The 22,066-nt window shown below is 40.5% G+C and overlaps 4 protein-coding genes across 4 annotated transcripts; 3 read left to right on the forward strand and 1 right to left on the reverse strand.

Moving 5' to 3' along the window:
- Positions 1-983: 983 nt before the first annotated feature.
- LOC133401735 (cationic trypsin-3-like) lies at positions 984-4,183 on the forward strand. Its single transcript, XM_061675047.1, is given in 6 exon segments — positions 984-1,017; positions 2,610-2,769; positions 2,851-3,086; positions 3,816-3,952; positions 4,033-4,068; positions 4,070-4,183. Coding segments are annotated over 6 exon segments (717 nt in total).
- A 1,802-nt stretch (positions 4,184-5,985) lies between these two features.
- Positions 5,986-9,135, forward strand: rbm48 (RNA binding motif protein 48). Its single transcript, XM_061675808.1, has 5 exons — positions 5,986-6,118; positions 6,251-6,441; positions 7,482-7,627; positions 8,213-8,742; positions 8,985-9,135. Exons 1-5 carry the CDS (start codon positions 5,996-5,998, stop codon positions 9,045-9,047), a joined length of 1,053 nt encoding a protein of 350 aa, XP_061531792.1. The 5' UTR covers positions 5,986-5,995; the 3' UTR covers positions 9,048-9,135.
- A 1-nt stretch (position 9,136) lies between these two features.
- Positions 9,137-11,799, reverse strand: clxn (calaxin). The gene is made up of 6 exons (XM_061675809.1): positions 11,718-11,799; positions 11,397-11,555; positions 10,335-10,439; positions 10,108-10,256; positions 9,490-9,594; positions 9,137-9,412 (listed from the first exon to the last, which is right to left on the reverse strand). The coding sequence occupies exons 1-6, from the start codon at positions 11,797-11,799 to the stop codon at positions 9,365-9,367; spliced, it is 648 nt and encodes a 215-aa protein (XP_061531793.1). The 3' UTR covers positions 9,137-9,364.
- Positions 11,800-16,611: 4,812 nt separating this feature from the next.
- Positions 16,612-20,565, forward strand: has1 (hyaluronan synthase 1). The gene is made up of 4 exons (XM_061675810.1): positions 16,612-17,307; positions 17,967-18,192; positions 18,272-18,404; positions 19,057-20,565. The coding sequence occupies exons 1-4, from the start codon at positions 16,612-16,614 to the stop codon at positions 19,730-19,732; spliced, it is 1,731 nt and encodes a 576-aa protein (XP_061531794.1). The 3' UTR covers positions 19,733-20,565.
- Positions 20,566-22,066: the final 1,501 nt, after the last annotated feature.

Genomic DNA, 22,066 nt, shown 5'->3' on the forward strand with positions numbered 1-22,066 from the left:
TTATTAAGAATAATGAATCATTTGTCTAGTTTTTGCAATTAACAATACTACCATCGGAAGAGAAATTGGAAGTTAAAAAACAACTTCAGACTGTAAATGGAGTACTGTAATGTTTTTGGTTTGTAGCCTACTTAAGTAGTTGGTGTGGCACATTTTTAATTGATTTTTTCTTTTTTTGCATATAAAGCGTTGTAGCATTGATCACAATTTAAAAAGTAAAGGGCAGTTAATTCAAGTTATTTCCAGGTCAAATTAAATGCAGAGAAATGAACATCACAACAGGAAGATTTTGTTTCAAAGAGATACTCAGCAGAGTGGGGCCAATTCAATTTGTGTGTGTTTTATTTGAAGTCAAAGAGCGCAAGGCATGAGCTGCAAGACGAAGATGGAAGTTTTCGCAAACGTGGGGTAGAACCTGCCTTTGCTGGTAGGGAATGTGTTGTATTTTAGCCTTAAGTGTCTAATCACAGGGTTTGGTTCAACGTTCTCTCACATTCAACTGTGTTCCTGTCTGTTGTTGATTACCGCCTATATGTTCATGCATGAGTAAACCACTCTGACTCATAAAGCCACCGCACAATGAATTCATATTTTGTTTTAATAACCGTAAAGTGAAATGAATTATTGACTCGTACAGATGACTCACATTTTAGGTTAGCAATGTGGAGGCTGACGTTGGGAACATTATGTATGGCAACACAGCCACAACTTACTTTTCGTCATAATGATCAGTGGGGCATTACTGTATGTACTGTATACATTAAATCAAAAAGTAAATAAACCTAAATAAATAAATAGAAAAACAACCCAAAAGTGGTTGCACTGTGAACATATAAACACTTTACGGGTAATGTAGCAGAGGTTTAGTGTACCTTGAGGTGTGACGAAAACAGACCTTGAGAACAAAGAGATAAGAGCACTCACACTGCTGAAAATAATAGCTTGAGGTCACATTAACACTGCTGGTCTGGGGAATGGAGGGAATGAAGCTTTTGGTTCTCCTCGCTCTCTTTGGAAGTGCAGATATTGTAAAAAAAATATATATATATATTATAATATATATAATATATTATAGCAAAGCAGGGTTATACAAATTAGGGCTTGACGATTGATTTTATTTGTCAGGGTGATTTTTTTTAAACTTTTTTTTTTAGCAGCTGCTGTAGATCAAACCACATCCCATCTGTTGTGCACTGCTTACACTAACAACATGGCAATGAACAGGGGAGCTCTTTTTCAAAAACCTTTTAGCGTAGCCAACTTAGTGATTTGGTCGCGATATTAAGCGACTTTTCAGACTTCTATCATGATGACAAAATTATTCAAGAAAGTGGCTGGCGAGTTTAATTCTCTTAAAGGGACAACATGAGCGGGTGGAATGAAAAGCAATGCTCTATCCCCAAAGTTATTTCTTGTTTCAACAAATCTGGTGATAATCAGGCCTGGGTGTGGCCAGTAAAATTAAACTCAGCTGTCCAAAAAGCGTGGTTAATCACAATTAACTCAAGATTTAGGTTGGTGGAGGGCCGCATGGGCAATTGCATTTCACATTGGACCATATAGGTAACAAAACACAATAATACACTTTAATTATGGACCTTCTCCTATCTCGTGGAAGAGTATTTAATTGTTCGGCCTGTCACTATATATCATTGGCATAGATAGACGAACAAAGACATTAGTTGTAGTATATTCATAGATTTCTAAACAATTAAGTGAAACTGGATGATTTCCCCATGTCACACCAGTGTTCCGCCAACAGTATATCACTACTTTATATTTAAACACACGCTTGTGCTGCAGCAGTGATCTTAACGGCCTAATAGTGTATAGAACACACATTATTCCTCAAAAGCAGCTTTAGTTTTAGAAAAGACACAACCAAGCAAAATATTTCAAATACATGTTTTTTTAAATCACAAGAGGGGCTAGTCTTACAATGACAGCAAAATCTATTTTTGGTCTCCCACTGTTAAAGAAATGAAAACAATGACCTTTAGAATGCTAGTTGCAATATAAACATTTACAAAAGTTGTCAAGTTGCATTCGGGCGGGTAAAGAGGATGTGAGCATCACAGGGGCTTTATTTAAACCCCCGTCAAACGGGCAGAGGCTAAAAAATAAGAATATTGTCTCAGACACCAATCACTCAAGATGGATGGCATTATGAACTGTTTGAAATAGCAGTCAGTGTTTGCGCGAAGCCTTCAGCCTTCTGCTAGAAAACAAACAAAAAAAAGGTCAAGACAAGTCTAATAGAACATCTGAACTTTATTTGGGGCCAGCTGTAAATGGTGGCAGGGGTATGCTGACTCCCATTTGACATGTTTGCATGTGGTAGGTTAATTCTGAACACAGCCACATCCCAATTTCACAGGGTGTGCACAATTGTGCAAGCGCATTTTTTCCATTTTTTATTTTTACTCCCCCTCCTGAAAAGATTTTTAAAAATTCACTTGAGTTGGACGGGTTTTGAACTTATTTATTGCACTCTCATTTTTTTGTAACACAAAAACCTGGCATTCGAACAGGGGTGTGTAGACTTTTAATATCCTCCGTACATATGCTGATAGGTTGATGGATTATTTTTGATGGTTTGTCAATTTTAGCTGCAGCTGCACTGAAGGAGAATGACAGGATAGTCGGCGGGTACGAGTGTCCCAGAAACTCAGTGCCCTACCAAGTGTCTCTCTTTACTGGATACAACTTCTGCGGAGGGGCACTCCTGTCACCAGAGTGGGTGCTCTCTGCTGCCCACTGCAGGCCAAAGTGAGACAAATGACCACAATTACTTTTTAAATCATGAACCTTTGCACAGGAGTATTGAATAATCTTAAATGCCTCATCGAGATCCAATGTAGAGGTGCGGCTTGGGGAACATGACCTCTGGGAGCCCGAGGGCCCTGAGCAGCACATCATGTCTGCCGAGTTCATTCGCCATCCCGACTACAACCCCCGCACACAGGACAGCGACATCATGCTCATCAAGCTGAGTCGTCCTGCGACGCTCCCTTTTAAATGTTCCACTGATGGGACCGTGTGCCATGTCTCTGGTTGGGGGAGCATCCGCCCCAGTGATGAAGGCTGTGAGTTCTGGGACTAACGTCTTACAAGTAATACTTTCTGGAAAAAAAATATGGCTCTGAAGTCAGGATGAAAACTTTGTTATTACTATATGTGTGACATCATGTGAGACTTTAGCAAACTTGCGAGACCAGCTGAGTGAGCGTCTAAAGCAGAAGTGAGAAAAGCCACATATGGCCCACTCCTTTGTTTAATTAGGCCCACCAAGCACTTGTACCAAGAATCTTTGAAATTCATTTCTTATTAAATAACTGACTGTCATGCTCTCGCATGTAGCAAAGGAGAGCCACAGTCACTAATGCACTTTTTTAGCGGTTTATAGAATGCAGGGAGAACAGTAAAAAACAAAAAACAGTGAAGAAACTCATGCAGGAGCTGCTGTCAACCACAGCTCACACTCACTCACCATCATCACATGCCACCCTCTCAGGCCCTGTCTATTAAAGCTACACACACACAGGCCCTATAATGTGCTCAGTGTTTTCTATACATTTTATGCTTGCAGTTTTTTTGTGTGTTCAGATATGTTTACAATAGGTTCAAATAATGTGTTCTATTCAGTTGAAGTACTTTAATTTGTAAGTTTACAAGTTTGGGTGCAGATGAGTTCAATTGCAATATGTATGTAAGAATTGAAAGTGGAGGTTCCAACATACCTAAAAATGTCATGGGACTGTAAAAGCCTAATTGTTTCTGCACACACTAAATCCTTTGTCATGCGTTCTTTTTAGCGAGGTACCCTCATATGCTGCAGTGCCTGGATGTCCCTGTCCTGAGTGATGATGCATGCTTTAATGCATATCATTTCCAAATCACTGACAACATGTTCTGCGCCGGTTACCTGGAGGGAGGCAAAGACTCCTGTCAGGTAATTAGGACATGTCGCCCAACAGTGCGTTTCTTGAAGACATACCCACTGCAATAATAACTCATCTCTTTGATGCACAGGGTGACTCCGGGGGTCCAATGACATGTGATGGGAGTGCTCCACGGTGTCGTGTCGTGGGGGAAAGGCTGCGCACTGAGAAACAAGCCTGGTGTGTACACTAAAGTTTGCAATTACGTCACATGGATCAAGATGACAATGATGATAGACTAAACTTGGAAGACTGATGTGAGAACATTGTGAAGTGTCCTTGTGGTCTATCAGTGTGGCAACGCGGAGCATGTGGGTGCAAAAAGAGAGCAAAAATAAATGACGTGAGAACATCTGCTTTTCTGTCACTTTTTTCCCACACTAGCACAGCTCATGTGCACTGTCCCCGCTCCCGCCCCCCCCCCCCCCCCCCCTTTTCTTCTTTTTTAAACATTAATGGGTTTCAATTGAACTTGACTGGGCGGCACGGTGGCCGACTGGTTAGAGCGTCAGCCTCACAGTTCTGAGGACCCGGGTTCAATCCCCGGCCCCGCCTGTGTGGAGTTTGCATGTTCTCCCCGTGCCTGCGTGGGTTTTCTCCGGGCACTCCGGTTTCCTCCCACATCCCAAAAACATGCATTCATTGGAGACTCTAAATTGCCCGTAGGTGTGACTGTGAGTGCGAATGGTTGTCTGTTTGTATGTGCCCTGCGATTGGCTGGCAACCAGTTCAGGGTGTACCCCGCCTCCTGCCCGATGACAGCTGGGATAGGCTCCAGCACGCCCGCGACCCTAGTGAGGAAAAGCGGCTCAGAAAATGGATGGATGGATGAACTTGACTGACAGGTGTTTGGGTCACGTCCATAAGGTTTCAATCGTATGCCAGTGGCACAATTTATAACATTGGTAAACTTGACTCTGACTTAAGTAGCAGATCTCAAGCGTTTCCCAATTATTTAACATCACCACAAACTGTGTTTTAATGAAATGGCTACAAACTGTCCATGTTCAAAAAATCTCAGCAGAACACAAATGTACTAACATGACATGTACTGTAAATCACTAGAGCAAAAAATACAGCAATGCTGCTCTATGCGGCTTTAAAATTGCAAAGCATGTCATACATTCTGGCCTTTCTCCATAATCACTGAATGGGGAGCGCAGTTCCAAATGTTGTATTTTGCTCTTTGCAATTGGAGGGTCATGTTTTAGTGGTTGTGTGTGTGACCTTAAATGCAGGGGAAACAAACAAAAAATTTTGTAGTTGGTTATTTACATGGAAATTAAAATCTTGAGCCAGTGAAGGAGCATGTGTACATGATCTGAGTGGATGTCATTTGGCACCATATTGTAATCTCAAAGATTTCAGCTTTGATTTTAAAGCCTTGGGGATAGTTTCACCTGTCAACAGCCTGTCAATACATTTATTAATGTTCCTTTTAACAACAACAAAGGTAAGCAAATTATTGTGCGACAATCTTGTGCAGTGATTGCTAACCACTGTGCCGTGAGAAATCGTCAGGTGTGCTGTAGCAAATTATCCAATTTCCCTTAATGGTCTGGAAATCATTATTTATTACAACAAATAATAACTCTTTGTTCAGCAATGTAGTGACAGGCAGAGCAATTAAATGCTTATCCACTAGATGGCAGAAGATGCAATTAGCCTGGGTATTCAGCTGTTGCCAATCACATACTGTAACAGAATATAATAGATTTGTTTACAACTAAACAGACCCAGATTTCACAGTAAGTCCATTTTCTAATGTGAGTAGATTGCAGCTATTAGCGGATAGGCCATTGTGTGATTGTGTGACAGAAAATTATTTGGTGTCGTTTAGAGAGGGAAAAGTCATTAGGAAAAAAATTGCAATATCTAGCAACAACGTGCTAAATTAGCATTAATGGCTCCACTATCCGAGCTCGTCTTTTACTTCCCGCTGCGCTTCAAAATAAATGATTGAATCCCCGAACTGTACTCCAACGACTTCGCCACTTTTGAGGGTTGCCTCTTATTTTGAAAGTGCACAAACCGGAAACGTGTTTCCAGCAAACATGGCGGCGGCGGCGGGTAGTAGCTGCTGGAAGGCTCCGGAGGTTTACAAACACCACGAACAGCGGAAAGTGTGCATATCTCGACCTAAATATCGAGAGGGGAGGAAAGCCAGGGCCGTTAAGGTAAGCTATAAAGCTCATATAAAATCCAGAGTTGGATGTAGCTTAGTTTCGAAGTCCTGTGTGAGTCAAAGGAAAGTAAAGAAAGCGCTTTGAAAAGGGGAACTTTTGTCTTCTTGTCTGTCTTCATGTCAGGTGTACACCGTCAATTTGGAGTCTTGTTATGTGATGGTACAAGGGGTCCCCGCCATCGGAGTTATGACAGAGCTCATCCAGCTGTGTGCTTTGTATGGAGTCGTACAAGAATACAGGCCCTTGGACGAGTACCCCGCCGAAGAGTTCACCGAGGTCTACCTTGTCAAGTTCCAGAAGCTCACTAGTGCCAGGTTCATAGTGCTTTCGCTTAATAATAGTACACAGAGGTGGCAGAAGTACACATAGTTTTGTAAAAAAAATTAAAAAAAAAATTGATTCGTGAATGCAGAACTCATTCAACTGTACTCAATCAAAAGTAAAATAGTATAGACTATGAAAGTCCTGAAGTACACAAGTTTTTTTTTTTTATTGTCAATAATACATAATGCCCAGTTTGATTACTTGACGACAACGACAATAAAAAACTGCACTGACAGTAATTTGTATTAAGAAGAAATAAATCATGTTGATGATGATGTTTTTTTTTTGTTTTTTGTTTTTTTCCAACCAAGAGCTAGTTAGTGTTGGCTTGATGTTTATGCTATTAAAACAACTGATTCCAACAGCTTAGCTAACCTTGTGAAGTGAGAAACAAACACACAAAAACAGCAAAAATAGCTAATGATAATAACAGAAAAATAAGTCTTACTTTTATGTGTTATTTAATATAAGACTTGTCAATTATTGATTGCCGGAAAGTGTTTTTTAAGAGACGCAATATATTCACCGCAAGTAATTCTTGTAGCCGACAATGTCAAACAATTCTTTTAATGAGGACCAGGATGGGGAATATTTTGCTTGTCCGAATCTGTTGCTGTTGTCTGTAACGCTCCCTGGTTTACATTCCTTTATGGCATTGCTGGCCACTCTCTTTATTCCGCCTTAGCAAGACTCTAAGATCTCAACCGTGGTTGACTTTACCTCTCTGTTACATCCTTTTTTTTTTAATTTTTTAATTTTTTTTTTTTTTTACATCATGTTGACATCCGTGGGAGTTGAAAAAAGAAAGAAGCCTATTTTGATAAAGTAAGAAGTGGAAAGTACAGATATCCGTTTTCAAATGTAGATGGTAAAAGTAAAAGTCGTCAGTAAAATAAAAACCTAAGTACAGATGCCTGAAAAATCTACTTAAGTACAGGGACAAAGTCTGCACTTCATTAAAAACATCTTGAATCCATCACAATGTGGATCCCATCTGAATAACAAGTCTTCTGTGAAATGTCTTTTTCAGAGCTGCCAAACGACACATGGATGAGAAGAGTTTCTATGGCGGCGTGCTGCATGTTTGCTACGTCCCTGAATATGAGACGGTAGAGGACACCAGGATGAAGCTTCAGGACCGGAAGAGATACGTAATGAGAATGGCGCAGAACAGAGGTATAATCCTACGAACGACTATTACGCCCCCACTGAAAATAAATAACAAAATTGAGTAAAAGTTGTTGGTTTTACTTGAATTAACTTTTTTTTTGCATAAAGTAATATAACCAATACATCAACCAAACCTTTATTTGTCTAGCATCTGATAAAAAGCGCAAACACAAACCTCCCACCCACCCGCAGTCACTGAGTCCCTGTGACACCCAACACCCATGAGTAAAAGTAGTTACAGTAAAAAAGAGGATTTTTGTTTTAAGAGACAAAGTTGTAATTTTACGATAATATAGTGCTTACCTTTTTATGAGAATAGTCCTTTAATTACAACAACAACAAAATAATTTTAAGAGAATACATTTTGAATTTTACGATAAAAGATTGTACTGCTATTGTAAATATTGCTGTATTCAGTGAAAAACAAAATGTACCTTTACAAGAATAAAATTGTAAAAGTGCTCATATTTGTCCACTAGGAATATTACAGACTACTTTTGGAACCTAAGAAAAATATTTTGGTCTTGCATTTTCCTAATATATGTTTATATATTTATTTGCAATTGTGTGTTTTTTTTTTTTATTCTAAAGCCCGAGAGAGGGAGCAGGAAGAGGCGGCGAACCAAGAGCCCGCATCATCAGAAGAACCCGCAGCAGCCGTCATCCCCACTCATGACAGCGAAGGAGAGCGTTGGAACGTGAATTCAGCCTTTCCTTTGCTGCCACTACCTCCTCAGGAACATCACTACTCCGCACACAAAAGCCCCCACAGGACTGTACCAACAGAGGACAAAATGGGGACGTTGCACAATGCTGTTGTCGACGCGAAAGGGGCGGCGGCATCAAACTCAAGCCACTGCCAAAAGCACACACATAAATCTCGAGGTGCACGGGTTACACTGACCTCGAATCAGCCCTCCGCGGTCACGTTTGTACCGAGGACAACACATTTGGAGAGCAGAAAACGCAAGATTGAAGAGCTCGTCTCACACTCGCCGGCTGAGGTCAGCGGAAAAGATGAGCCACTCATTGGACCGAAACTAGAGGCCGCTCCTAAAGTGGACATGGAGGACGACTCCCTGAACGCAACTGTCAACCTGATCAGGAACACAATGAAACGGGTAACACGCCTGTCTTGTTATTGTGTATTGGAACCATTAATAATTAAAGGGGCATTTTTCTATTAACGCTGCCTTGACGCAAAGTAAAATTTTCCGACTTGAGAGCAAAAAAAAAAAAAAAAAAAAAACCTGTTTCACTTCAAACATGCGGTGTAAATCCAGTCTGAGTCAAATGACCATCAATTCAATTCATTTGTAATGAATACAAGTTCCGAAATAAAATGTTCTGTTTTTGTTTTTAGGTGGAATCTGTTCTCGACCTCAAACCAGTGGAAAAGAAGATTAAACCACGTCGGCGCATTTAATCATGACACTTAACTGATACAATCATCACAACTATTAATAAAACAACTGTTCAAATTGTTTATTTGAACATCTTTTTTTATCTGTTGACACCTTTTGAACGTCTCCCATAGTGCTTGTGTGAGTTTTCTGCATGTACTCCAGCTTCTTCGCACATTCCCCCCCAAAAAAATGCACGTTCGATTCATTGCACACTTTAAATTGACCAAAGGTGTGGATGACAGTGGGAATGGTTACCAAGGGCTGAATAAAATGGATGGGTGTTGCATAGATAGACCGCTATTGTTACTGTATATAAAATATTTCTAAGACCGCATCATCAGTGTACTTGACTCTGAAATACACGCTGCTCAAAAGTCTCAATCCTCTGTAAAAAGAGAGAAAACAGGATTTTAAGCGGAAGAACGTCTTTGGGGGTTAGGCTGGACAGTTGTTTGAACTCACAGTGGTGTTGGGGAGGCAAGTTCCAAAAGCTTCAATCATGTGATTCACCTCTTTCACTGACTTCTCAAAGTCGTCCAAAGACAACCTGTCATCGTGGTCGCGGTCCTGCGAAAGGAGAGTATAATAATAATACATTTTTAAAAAGTTGATTTATAGATCTTGTTTTCCTCCCTGTGAGGCAGGTTACTGTAATTCTTTTCAAAATGTTTAAATATTAAAGATCATGAAACAATTGTAAATATCAGATAAAGATAACCCAATTAAACTGCAGTTTTTAAATGGGGATTTTATTTATTAAGGGAAAATAAACTATTGAAGCCTACCTGGCCCTATGCAAAAAGGTAGTCTCCCCCTAAACCTAGGTTCCCATAACTGGGGGCTTTCCCGCTTTTGTCCAATTTAAAGTTTAAGTTTGGAGACTTGTTTTTTCAGTTTTAGGTAACATTGCCTAGTTTTTTTTTCAACCTCTGGAGGTTCACCACTTCACAATCATCTTTATTTGCCAAGTATGTCAAAAACAAAAAAAAAGAATTTGTCTTATCTTTATTGGTACCATTTCAAGCCATTCATTGGACTTGAATTACTTAATAATAATAAAAAAAAAAAAAAGATTCTCACCATCCTCTTGAGTGTGATCTCCACCAGATCTTTGATCCCGTCGTAAGGGTCCTCCTCTCCAGGCAGCCTGAGGCTGTACCTCAGCATTTGTAACATCTCCTCCCTGGTGATGTACTTGTCAGCGTTCAAGTCGTACACGTGGAAGCAGTCTTACAGAAACGGGGGGGAGAAAGGGGTATTATCACTGGGTGAAGTCCTCGCTCGAATGGTATGCTTTTCACACTTACACGTTATTCTTTCGTCCAAGGTGCCACGAAGAACAACCGCGAGTCCCTCAATCCACTCTTTCAAGCTTACAAACCCGTCATTGTCTTTGTCAAATGTCCGGAACACTACAGGACCACACACAATCACATCATGCATCAGGTCACACAATGTTAATGAGCTTCTGCTTAACATTTTGTCACACACAAAAAAAACAAAACACAGTTGACTGTAATAAGTGTGGCCTGAAGGAGCTACAAGTGCAGTACAGTAAATCTTAAGGCTATCGCGAATTTCAGCACTAATGAGTGAACCACGCAGGCATCTGCCAAGGCCAAACTGTTAAAAAACAAAAAATGGATTGATCGATTGTTGAATTTGTGTTTTCCGCTTTAAGAGGGAGTGTGGTTCTTGACCTGCTCAATGTCTAAAGTGCTTTGAGATAACTTCTGTTGGGAAGTAAAAGAGTTCAATCCGTACTTCTTCTACTGGAGTCTTTGTAGTATTTCAAGTTATCTACGACAGCTTAAGTACAGAGTGTGAGTGCTCTCGCCACCTCTAAGTGTATGTGCAGTGGATATAAAAAGTCTACACACCCCTTGTCAAATGCCAGGTTTTTGTGATGAGACCAAGAAGAATTATTTCAAAACTTTTTTCCACCATTAATGTGACGTACAACCTGTACAACTCAATTGAAATAAAATCTTCGCGCGAGAGGAAGTAACCAAACAATTGAGATAATGTGGTAGCACAAGTGTGCACACCCTCATAACTGGGGAGGTGGCTGTCTTCAGAAGTAACCAATCACATTCAAACTTAGGTTGAATGACAGTCAGCACTCAAATGCCACCATTTCAGAAAAGTTCACCAGTTCTAGTTGGCTTTTCTTGACATATGCGTTTATATATATATATACATATATATATATATTAATTGTACAGATTATATTGGTCACATTAATGGTGCAAAGTTTTTCAATGATTTATCAGGGTCTGTTTTTTTTTTTTCTATCACAAAAAAACCTGGCTTTTGAACCTTTTTGTTTTACATCCACTGTATGTGAAAGAGAAAGTGTACTACTGCACCTGCATCCATGATGGTGTCGTTGGTGAGTCCAAGGGTGTTGTGCAGAAAGCTTCTCAGCTTCCATCTGTCCAAGCCGCCCACTGACCTCGCAGGACTGGCCGGCTCGTCCAATAAAAAACGGAACTCTCCGATGAGGCACTCCACCTCTCTTTTATTGACTGGTCCCAATAAAACAGAAAGGGAGGACAAATGAGCGTCGTCGCGTGTGCGGCTGCAGCGCGTTAACGAGTCAAAAGTCGCGCAGTGCTCAAACACTCCAAGCCTACTTTAAAAAATTTTTTTTTTTTTTAAAGTAATACAATAAATCGCATCATACTCACAGTGGGCCACTTGCTTGCAAATGCTTTCCGCGAGGTTTTGTACCATCCTTTTGGACATTCTGGACCTTCTTGCAGGCAACATGTTGTCCGCTGTGGCGGCGGAGCGCGAGCTGAAGTTGACCTGTTGTTGCCATAGCAACCGTCCAGCTTTGACCTGCGCTTCACCGGAGAGGGCGTGCGTTCACGAAATTCACGAGAACCGTATTACATTTCCTCGTTTCTTTCCTTTAACCCACCAAGAACATTGTTCATCGAGGTTATTCACAATCTACAGCAGGGGTGACCAAAGTTCCGTACGTTAATTTTAATTGATATGATATTTTGTTTATTTCATGCAAAAAAAAAATAAAAAAAATAATAAGCAAATACACAATTTTAGATATACTATATATGTCAAATAAGTGATTGATAATCTATAATAGAAATATAAATAATACAGTTCAAAATGTGAATGACTTGTTTTTATTCAAATATCTCACTGTATGAGCAAAACTTAAAAAAAATAAAAAAAATCTATGAAATACCTGGCCCATCGGTCCGTTTTAATTAAATTTCAAATTTTATTTAACTATTTCAAGCAATGCTAGTTGCATTTCCTCTCATCGATTGAATGAGGATTTTCTGAAAAATGCACGTTAAAAATTTGTTAAAGGTAAATTTGAGGGACCATGTAAAATGCAGTAGTTTAACATATTGATTTTTTAAAATGTAAATGTATTTTCTTAAGAATACAAAATGTCGTGGAAAAAGAAACTTATAGCTTAGTATGAGTCCCTGATGTTTACAATTGATTACCCATAGGTATTTGATATAACCACATTTCATGAAAAATATATCATCATTGAGTATAATAATATTTAATATAGAGCAGCAAATCAATACTTGTAATCCTCAGCCGAGTAAACACATCTCGCATATGGCAGTTTTCTTTTTATCCTCAGGTTTTGGGACCCAACAACTCAGTTCCTAAATTTCTGCCGAGCAATAAGCAGCGGTGCAAAATTAACTAGATCGCTAACACCACATTTCGCTTGTGCGGTTTTCTCATGGAACACAAATAATCGGTATTGCCTATACCATTCACAATGTTTCCCTCTGAGAATAAAATATGCTTTAAAAGGTTTTCCTGGTATGGAGACTTTTCTAAACAGGTTGCTGCCCCATGATAATCATTTAAAAATCATCACATGACCGTGCGACCCACTGTATGTTTCATGAATTGAAATACCATCCATGCATCCATTTTCCATTCCTGTTCTCCTCATTAGAGTGGCGGGCGAGGTGGAGCCTACCCCAGCTGACTTTGGGCGAGAGCCGGGCTTACCCATGCGCTAGTCGCCAGCCAATCGCAGCACAAAAAGGCTCCAAAAAGGAAAAAAAAAAACCCCACTGTCGGTAGTAAACTAAAAACGCAACCATTTTCCATCGACTACTCATCCAGGATATGCTGTCATCTTGTTGAAACGTGACTTTAATAGAAACGTCATCCTCCAGCATAATCATCATCTGTAAAGTCCATTTGAGCACATAAACAGATCTCGCGGGGAAAGGTCAGAGTAATAACACATCGAGTTGACCTCCTGGCATATACTCATGAACTGGCCCAGCTGCTTCACATGACATCAGCCGCCTGGTGGCTTTCTATTTGTGCCTGCCCTGGACTGCATACTGCGTGTTGTGATGGCTCAAGCAGCTCGTGTGGTTAAGGAAGGGTGTGGACCCTCATGAGCAGTCAACAGATTGGCTTACAAAAAGACACAAAAAAGACAAACAAACAAAAAAAGAACCGTCGTAAACTCATGAACAATATGATGCAATGAGGTAGCACGGTGGACAGCTGGTTAGCACATCTGCCTCCGAGCCGAAAGGTTCTGGTTTCGAATTTTCGCTATGGACTTCTTGTGTGGAGTTTGCATGTTCTCCCCGTGCTGGCGTGGCTTTTCTCCGACCGCTGCCGCTTCCTCCCACATCCGTCATAATCATGCATGTTACATGCAGTATATATATATATATATATATATATATATATATATATAGGTTCATTGAAGGCTAAATTGTCTGGGTGAATGTGATTGTGAATGCTTGTTGTCAAATGTGCCCTGTGATGGGCTGGCCTCTCGTCCAAAGACAGTTGGAATCGGCTTCAGCTCATGTGACCCAAATCATTATAAGCCCCATAGAAAACAGATGGATGATACGACGATAAAACGATCTATTATGAGCATTTAGGGGTTAAATGTTTTGGGATTTTAAATGACTACTTAAACCTGTACTGTATTGTTGTTAACTACAGTATATTATATAATCACATAGCTTCCACTTCGATGACCGTTATTATTATTGGTTAAAAACAGGAGGGTAAGGGGCTTAATGAATAGTTAGGATCTTTTATGCACTTGTACTCATGGAGTTTGAATGTAAATTGTGCAACTCGCACAATTTTTAGGAAGCCTGAGTTTGCGGGCCGGATCTTGCTGGCAAGTGCGTGCGCAACAGTGGGCTTGATCTCAGTAAATATTCCTCCTTATTGCTATTTAAGCGTCGGGGGGGGGGGGTCGTCAGAGGGACAGCGCGGTCTTGAAGGCTTGGGGGCAACGCCAGAGAGGCCAGATTGAGATGGTTTGTTTGTACATACGCAGAGGAAGGACAGTGGATGTATTGTTAGGATGCTGGAAATGGAGCCGCCAGGTTGGAGGCAAAGAGAAAGACAAAAGAGGAGATTTATGGATGCAAACAAACCAATAAACAAAATCCTGCTTCTGCCATTCAAAAATTCTCAGCGTAATCGTAAAAAACATTAAAAGTGTAAGGTGTAGTGTGTAGCTTTTTTTTTACCTCTTTTTCTAAGTACAAGCACTAAGAAAGTCAGTAAAAGAGGGAAAGCCTTTTGTGTGCAGTTTTTCTAAATTTGTTTTATTGTTGTGCCAAGTTGTCAAAACATTATTGGATATAACTGACAGTAACATTTCCCTTTTACGTTTGCACTTACTATTTTTTTTTCCTCGAACAAAAAAAATACAAAAAAACAACAACAACAACATACAAATAAAGTGTAGTTTGTCCGGTCTTACCAATAGCTAATTTAGTATTTTTAGCTATTCCGTTCACAATGTTAGCAAAGCTATGGGAACACATAGCATAAAAGCCTGAGCCGACGCTACCTAGCATTTTTATTTATTCATTATGAAAGGTAATAAAAAAGCGAAAGCATTTTGTGTGCAGTTTTTTGTTGTTGTGTCAAGTATCCAAATAATTTCCTTCTTCTTCTTCTTCTTCCTCCGTCAGTTGAAAATATTAGCAAAGCTATGGGAACATGTTGTTTTGATTAAAAAAATAATAATCTTGAGCAATATGTTATTAAAAGAACTATTCCTATGTCTGTTGTCAAAATGGTATCGTATATAATTGACAGTAAAAAAAAAACAGTGGCCGAAAGACAAAGAAACATTTAAACTCATTTAATTTTGCAGTGGAAGAAAACGGCCAGTAGAGGGAGCCCTTTAATTTGGAAAGAAAAACACGTGTTACTTTTGTGTTAACTTTCAAGGTTGCTCTGATCGCAATGCTTTGAAATGGAATGTATGAATGAAAATCAAGCTACAAAGGGGAGGGGGGTGTTCCAGTTTTGATTTTTACATGCTTGCCAAATAATGTCGGAGGAGGGTGAGGGGAGAGGTGGAGGGGGGCAAAGGTGCCAGGTTGGTTGTGAAAATTCAAGAGACAAAAAAGACCAAGCACAACCGTGCAACACGAGTCGGTAATTTTACTTTGTGGAATAGGGGATAGCAGACATTATGGTGATGACTGAGTAAAAAAAAAAAAAAAAAAAAAAAAAAGGAACCCAGAACAAAGGAGTGTGGAGGGCGCGCTCTTGCAGCCAAGGGGACCACCGCCTTGCACAGTCTCACTGACGCACGGCTGACTCAGCGGGGGCGCCGTTCGATCATCACTCACTCTCAGGCCGGCGCGCACATGGCTCTTCACATCCAAGTTGGGAGCTTATAAAGACAAACTCCTGCACACCAGCTCGCCACACAGGAGCAACGCGAGAGTGGATGCGTCGCCAGCGCAACGCCAGGTACAGATGGATCCCAACGGATCACTTCATATTTCAATGTGCTCCTTATTTAGGGTTTTAAAAAACAAAACACCTACTATTTTTCATTTTATTTCTTGTTGAATTTGAACTTTAAATTAGAACAAACACAATTATTTACACCGTTATTTAAATTTTTTTTAAATTAAATTATTATGTAAAGCCCCTGTGAACTACAGTATGTCTTTGTCATGTGTCCACCTTATACCCATCTGCAGCATTTTGAATTCTATACATGTATTATTATCATTATGATGTAATTTTACAGTTTTTCCAAGTGTTTCATGTCAGTTGTGAATATCTCCCATTGTAAACTTGTACTCTATTGTCGTTAACAACAGTATATTATATAATCACATACCGTCCACTCCGCTAAAAATCACATAGTAGAAATTCATTCTCGACAGTCAAGTGCTGTATTGCATTTTTAGTCCTCCATTCACTCTAGTTATGAATAACTCATTTATTTGACAAGATGTTACGTTTGAATTAGCTTCCATTTCTTTTTAATTTTGTTTAGCTTTGTTATATTTTTTTTCTTTTTTGAAATGCTGCCTTGAATTGAGATGAGAAAATTGAGATGAGAAAAAACAGCAAATAGACAGCTGCTATTCTAGTTTACGTGTCCTTTGCCATGATTTTCCAATGAGCACAGCAAACATTTAGTAGGCGTGGCAGCCTGTTACGTTTCATAATGAGGGTGCTCATAAAACCACTGAGAGACTTTATTGGACGTTCTTTTTTTTTTTTTATGCCCCAGTTATACAGGTGCACTGACCGTCCATGTCCAGACACACAATGGAGCTGAAACCTCTCCTCAAGAAGCTGGGCTCCATACTCCGAGCCATCTTCACGTTCCTCTTCGCGCTGGTCGTCCTTGGTGTGATGGTGTGGGCCTACGTGGAAGGTTTCCAGCTGGCCACCTCCACGTATGGAATCATCTCCTTCGGTTTTTATGGCCTCCTGCTCTCGCTCCACGTGCTGGTCCAGAGCCTCTTCGCCTTCATCGAGCAACGGCGGATGAAGAGTCGCAAAAAACGGTGCACATTCACCAAGACCATCGGCTTCACCATCTCGGCCTATCAGGAGGACCCCGTCTACCTCAGAGAGTGCCTCAACTCCGTCCGGGCCCTGCGGTACCCGTCCGAACTGCTGCGCATCATCATGGTGGTGGACGGGAACAGCGACGACGACCGCTACATGATGGAGATGTTCTTGGAGGTTTTCGCCGACCGCGACCCTGCGTGTTACGTGTGGGACAACAACTACCACACGTGGGACCCCCCTCAGGTGCAGCATGATGAGGAGACCGGTTCCATGGGGCCGGGAGGGTTAGGGGAAAACTATACTATAGGAGAGGATCCCCAGCGAAAGGAAGTGGAGCACCTGATCCAGACCAAATCCTGTGTGTGCATCATGCAGAAGTGGGGTGGCAAGCGGGAGGTGATGTACACCGCCTTTAAGGCCCTCGGATCTTCAGTCGACTACATCCAGGTAGGTCGAGCTCTGCGTCATCTCAGTCTATTAAACATTGATTCGATAAAACTTGATGTCCAGCTTAAGGTTCACGTCCGCTAGGCTCTTTGTCCTCACTAATAAGACAATTCAGTGCTTTCGTTGGATATCGACACATGCTCAGATGGCTTCATGGCAAGTCATTTGAGCATATATTCAATATCCTTGATATTCAGCCTCAGGGTCCATGTACCGGTATGCGCTTTGTCATCACAGGTAGGGCAACTACGTGTTATTAGTGAGGCAAAATTCTTCATTAGTTGACATCTGTGCTGTCCATATCAATTAAGTCTTATCGCACAATGCTGCGGAAACGATCCTGGTAACGAGCATTACCGATACCGCTAGTCAAGAGCAAGACGAACGAATGCTCTGCATTGACATACTCGCGAGGACAAAGAGCGTGAACCTTAAACAGGATACCTGTACCCGTGTCTAACGTAAGTCCACTAGCTTAATGCTAACATATCATGCAAAAAGAAATTAGCATCGACGATACAGCAATCATAAACCTTCAATGGTACTGTTCCCCACATGGTGCAGCAACACATACAAATGAAGCATACTCCATACTCGCAGGCCTACTCTATCAGTTGTATGCAATACATCTTCAAACGGCTGGCCGTACGCTCATTCAGGTATGCGACTCGGACACCAAGCTGGACTCCCTGGCCACAGTGGAGCTGTGCAAGGTGCTGGAGAGTAACACCAAGTACGGCGCAGTCGGCGGGGACGTGATGATCCTCAACATGAAGGACTCGTACATCAGCTTCATGAGCAGCCTTCGCTACTGGATGGCCTTCAACATAGAGCGCTCTTGCCAGTCCTTCTTCAACTGCGTCTCCTGCATAAGTGGACCTTTGGGTATGTTTATTTCTCGAGCAAAACCGACACCAGTGCAATCTTTCGCCATAAATGTAAACTTGACGCTCTTGTGCATTAGGTCTCTACAGGAATGATCTTCTTCAGGCATTTCTGGAATCTTGGTACAATCAAAAGTTTTTGGGGACTCACTGCACCTTTGGAGATGACAGACATCTTACCAACCGCATGCTGAGCATAGGATACGCCACAAAGTAAGCAACGTTTTAAACAATGCTACAGTAGCTGCGCAATATAACCTTCCAATCTTTTTATACACAAAGGTAGGCCACATATCAGTAAAACACAACACCCAGTTTTATTGACATTTTATCAAACTCCAATGTGTTCAAGACTGATTTGTTATTCTCTACAAAACTTTATTGCTGAAATAAAACGCTAGCTGTAGAGCCACTGAATTGCCTGAGTAGCTTCTGCTGGTCAGGTCACCCGCTTAATTTGTGGAGCGTCATTTGTGCCCAATATATGTCAGGTACACGAAGGGCAGATGGCACTCTGCCCCAAGGAAAGACAGGAATGGGAAAATTCAGTTTGAGACAAATGTATTTCCACAAATGAAGGCTACATTTACATGACAAGAACTTAGTAGGAAAAAAAACAGAATTGTTTGTGTGCTTTTGGAAGATCTATACAAAATCTCCGTAGGATACATGAACAATGTAAAGAAACACCAACTGCTTCTTGTCCTCCAGGACAAAGCCATCTTTTGAATACACTTCATCAATGTATAAGAGAATTGTGAACGACAACTTTGCTAATAAGCGTCGTCGTAAAGGTACAATATCAAACAAAGGCACTGTCGGCGGCCAATAACGTGGAGTCTCCACTGAACTTTTTCCTCTCCAGATACACATCTCGCTCCAAATGCTACACGGAGACGCCGGCTCAGTTCCTGCGCTGGCTCAACCAGCAGACCCGCTGGACAAAGTCCTACTTCCGCGAGTGGCTCTTCAACGCCATGTGGTGGCACAAGCACAACCTGTGGATGACCTACGAGTCCATCGTCTCGGGGGTTTTCCCCTTCTTCGTCACGGCCACCATCATCCAGTTGTTCTGGACGGGCACGTTGTGGGACATCCTGTGGGTGCTGTGCTGCATCCAGCTGATCGGGCTGGTGAAAGCGGCGTACGCCTGCATCCTGCGGCGGGACCTGGTGATGGTGTTCATGTCGCTCTACTCGGCTTTGTACATGACCAGCCTGCTGCCGGCCAAGTACTTCGCCATCATCACCATGAACAAGAGCAGCTGGGGGACGTCGGGCCGGCGTAAGATTGTGGGGAACTACATGCCCCTGCTGCCCCTGTCTGTGTGGGCAGCCATTTTATTATCAGGACTGGGCTACACAATCTACAGAGAGTATCAAGTCGAATGGTTTACCCCGGGAAAGAGACTGGAAACGGAATTTCTTATCTTTGGTTGCATAGTCTACTTGTGTTACTGGCTGATCATGATGGTTTTATACTGGGTTTGGTTCCGCAGGTTATGTCGGCCACGTGCCAAAAGTTACACGTTGAAGGTGTAGGTCCACAACGTCTAGTGACGTCCCGCTGAGTTAATTTATTATACGTTTGCTCTTTTAAATTTTAAATTAATGTATTTATTTTGTCTCCAATCTCAGGATAATGAAGGGCTTTTCATGCAGCTGCTAAACCAACCAACAGAGTGAATGCAGTATTAATTAGTATAAGGACCGGAACACCCTTTGACACGGACGTGTTTTTTGCACATTGAAATGAAACTGTACTGAGGGCTTTTGGGCCCATGCACTTAAATAAGAGACACACATTACATACGGGGTCTTGGGTATTGTCGAAATATTTATATGAAATATGTGTCTGTACATATGTGAATAGCTGTAAGAACAAATACAAAAAACGCTTTTCACTACTTTTGTTGTTGCACTGGAGTTCCGAGGGTACTTTGCTGCAGGGTTGCACACTTGCAAATACGCAACGTGTCTACATATGTATATGTTTCAAATGACCCTTGCTTTGGAATCCCCTTTGTCAAAATCGTGGGATTTGCGATGTGAGAAAAAGGGAGTCCACCTGGCTCCCAGAGACCTTCACGGAAACTTCTGAGCCAAAACACCGAGTTCCTGATAAGAGACCACTCCCACGCTCTGAGGGACCGACATCATTTTTGCTCTTTGTTCATGGAAGCATGTATCAGGTGTGCCCCAGCGAGAACTGCATGAAATTAAACCATGTATATGCCGATACTGAGACTTCACTTCATAGATGATTGCCATTACAAAAGAAACACATCAAATGAATACAGCCACGTTCATGCAGTAATTTAACAAAACGATGTAGCAGTCCACTCACGTGTGAAGTATGAATGTATGAGCAGTTTTTTTGGTCGGTTGTTTTAAAAAAAAAAATTTTTTTAACACGTTTAATAAAACAACAAAGGATTTGAAATGGCTTGATGTCGTCATGTGAAGAAAAAATGTGAATAAATAAATATTTTTCTAACTTTTAACTTCTGCTGTCTTTGTATACAAATCACTTAAAAAAAAAAAAAATAAAAATCACACACCTAAACTTAGGCAGCTCAATCGCTAGCTAGCTAGCTAGCAAGAGAAGACTTGATACAATTTTAACAAGTAAATATTTTCTAATTTAAAACATTAAAACATACACAAGGTAAATTGAATAATGTAAAAAAAATATTTTTCAAGCAAATTGTACAAATAGTTTTCAAACTACAAACAATTAACCGCTTAGCTCGCTAGATAGCTACAAAGATAGCTATCTATCTTCTCAAATTCTCTTCCCCCCCCTACTTTAATGTTTACGATTGTCAAACAAATGTAAATATCAGACAAAGGTAGACTTAAACATGAAATGCAGTATTTACATGGTGATTTTATTTATTAAGAGACAAAAAATGTATTCAAAGCTACCTGGCCCTGTGTGAAAAAAGCAATTGCCCTCCTTGTTAAATCACAAATGAGCTGCGGCTAATCACATTTTTTAGAAAGCTGCGTTAATTTTCACTGACCGCAGCCAAGCCTGATTACCTGCAGGCCTGTTCAATCAAGAAATCACTTAAACAGAACCCTTCTGACAAAAATGAAGTCGGCCAAAAGATCTCAAAAAGGTGCAATAAAATGCCACCACGATCCAAAGAAATGAAAGATGAGAAATAAAGTCACTGGCATCTTGATGTTTACCTGGGTTACATTTATTGGATGATCCTAAAGATTAAAGTGAGGAAACTACAAACAAATAATAATTTGAGAAGAGGGATAACACTTTTCCATGCCACTGTAGAAAAGAACATGACCATTTAAAGAGTTTTCTGAATTTAAAAACCACTAAGCTTGACAGCTAGCGAGCGATATACAGTATCGTATTTGATGGAGAGGTGTTTGTCAAATACACATTTTAATTATGAACCGAAACGATTATTTGCCGAAATCGGCAACGAATCAAGAAGGACAAGATAGATAAGGTGTATTGTATTGTAATTAATTAATTGTAATTGTAATTAAGTGCCCTACACACTGATTTGATTGCATATTTAATATTTGATTTGATTGCATATTTAATAAATACAATTTAAAAAATGAATACCTACCTTGAACAATGGAAAAATATAATTTGGTGCTTGGCCCCAGTCCCTAAAATTAGACTTTATGATGAAATATAATAATTTAAAACTTTTATAATTGTTAGAATTTGTACATATTTGTGTTACTCCTTATTCTAACTATACTTTAAGTTTCTTTTCTTAACAAAAAGAAACAAAAAACAATTCATGGGAAGGCCAAAGTTGAAGGGGGCCAGATTAAGATCTCAGCATATACCGCTATACTTAAATGCTTTTTTTGTAATAAAAAATAAATAAA

The sequence above is a fragment of the Phycodurus eques genome, chromosome 4 (genome assembly GCF_024500275.1).
Source record: "Phycodurus eques isolate BA_2022a chromosome 4, UOR_Pequ_1.1, whole genome shotgun sequence".
Classification (NCBI taxonomy): Eukaryota; Metazoa; Chordata; class Actinopteri; order Syngnathiformes; family Syngnathidae; genus Phycodurus; species Phycodurus eques.

Bases quoted from the DNA above. Each gene is read 5' to 3' on its own strand.
- has1 (XM_061675810.1), top strand. From the start codon at position 16,612: ATGGAGCTGAAACCTCTCCTCAAGAAGCTGGGCTCCATACTCCGAGCC. The intron at 17,308-17,966 runs GTAGGTCGAGCT...ACGCTCATTCAG, and splicing joins CTTCAGTCGACTACATCCAG to GTATGCGACTCGGACACCAA. The intron at 18,193-18,271 runs GTATGTTTATTT...CTTGTGCATTAG, and splicing joins CTGCATAAGTGGACCTTTGG to GTCTCTACAGGAATGATCTT.
- rbm48 (XM_061675808.1), top strand. From the start codon at position 5,996: ATGGCGGCGGCGGCGGGTAGTAGCTGCTGGAAGGCTCCGGAGGTTTAC. The intron at 6,442-7,481 runs GTTCATAGTGCT...TGTCTTTTTCAG, and splicing joins CAGAAGCTCACTAGTGCCAG to AGCTGCCAAACGACACATGG. The intron at 8,743-8,984 runs GTAACACGCCTG...TTTTGTTTTTAG, and splicing joins TCAGGAACACAATGAAACGG to GTGGAATCTGTTCTCGACCT.
- clxn (XM_061675809.1), bottom strand. From the start codon at position 11,799: ATGTTGCCTGCAAGAAGGTCCAGAATGTCCAAAAGGATGGTACAAAAC. The intron at 10,440-11,396 runs GTGCAGTAGTAC...GTGGTCCTGTAG, and splicing joins CGACACCATCATGGATGCAG to TGTTCCGGACATTTGACAAA. The intron at 9,413-9,489 runs GTGAGTTCAAAC...CTCTTTTTACAG, and splicing joins CTTGCCTCCCCAACACCACT to AGGATTGAGACTTTTGAGCA.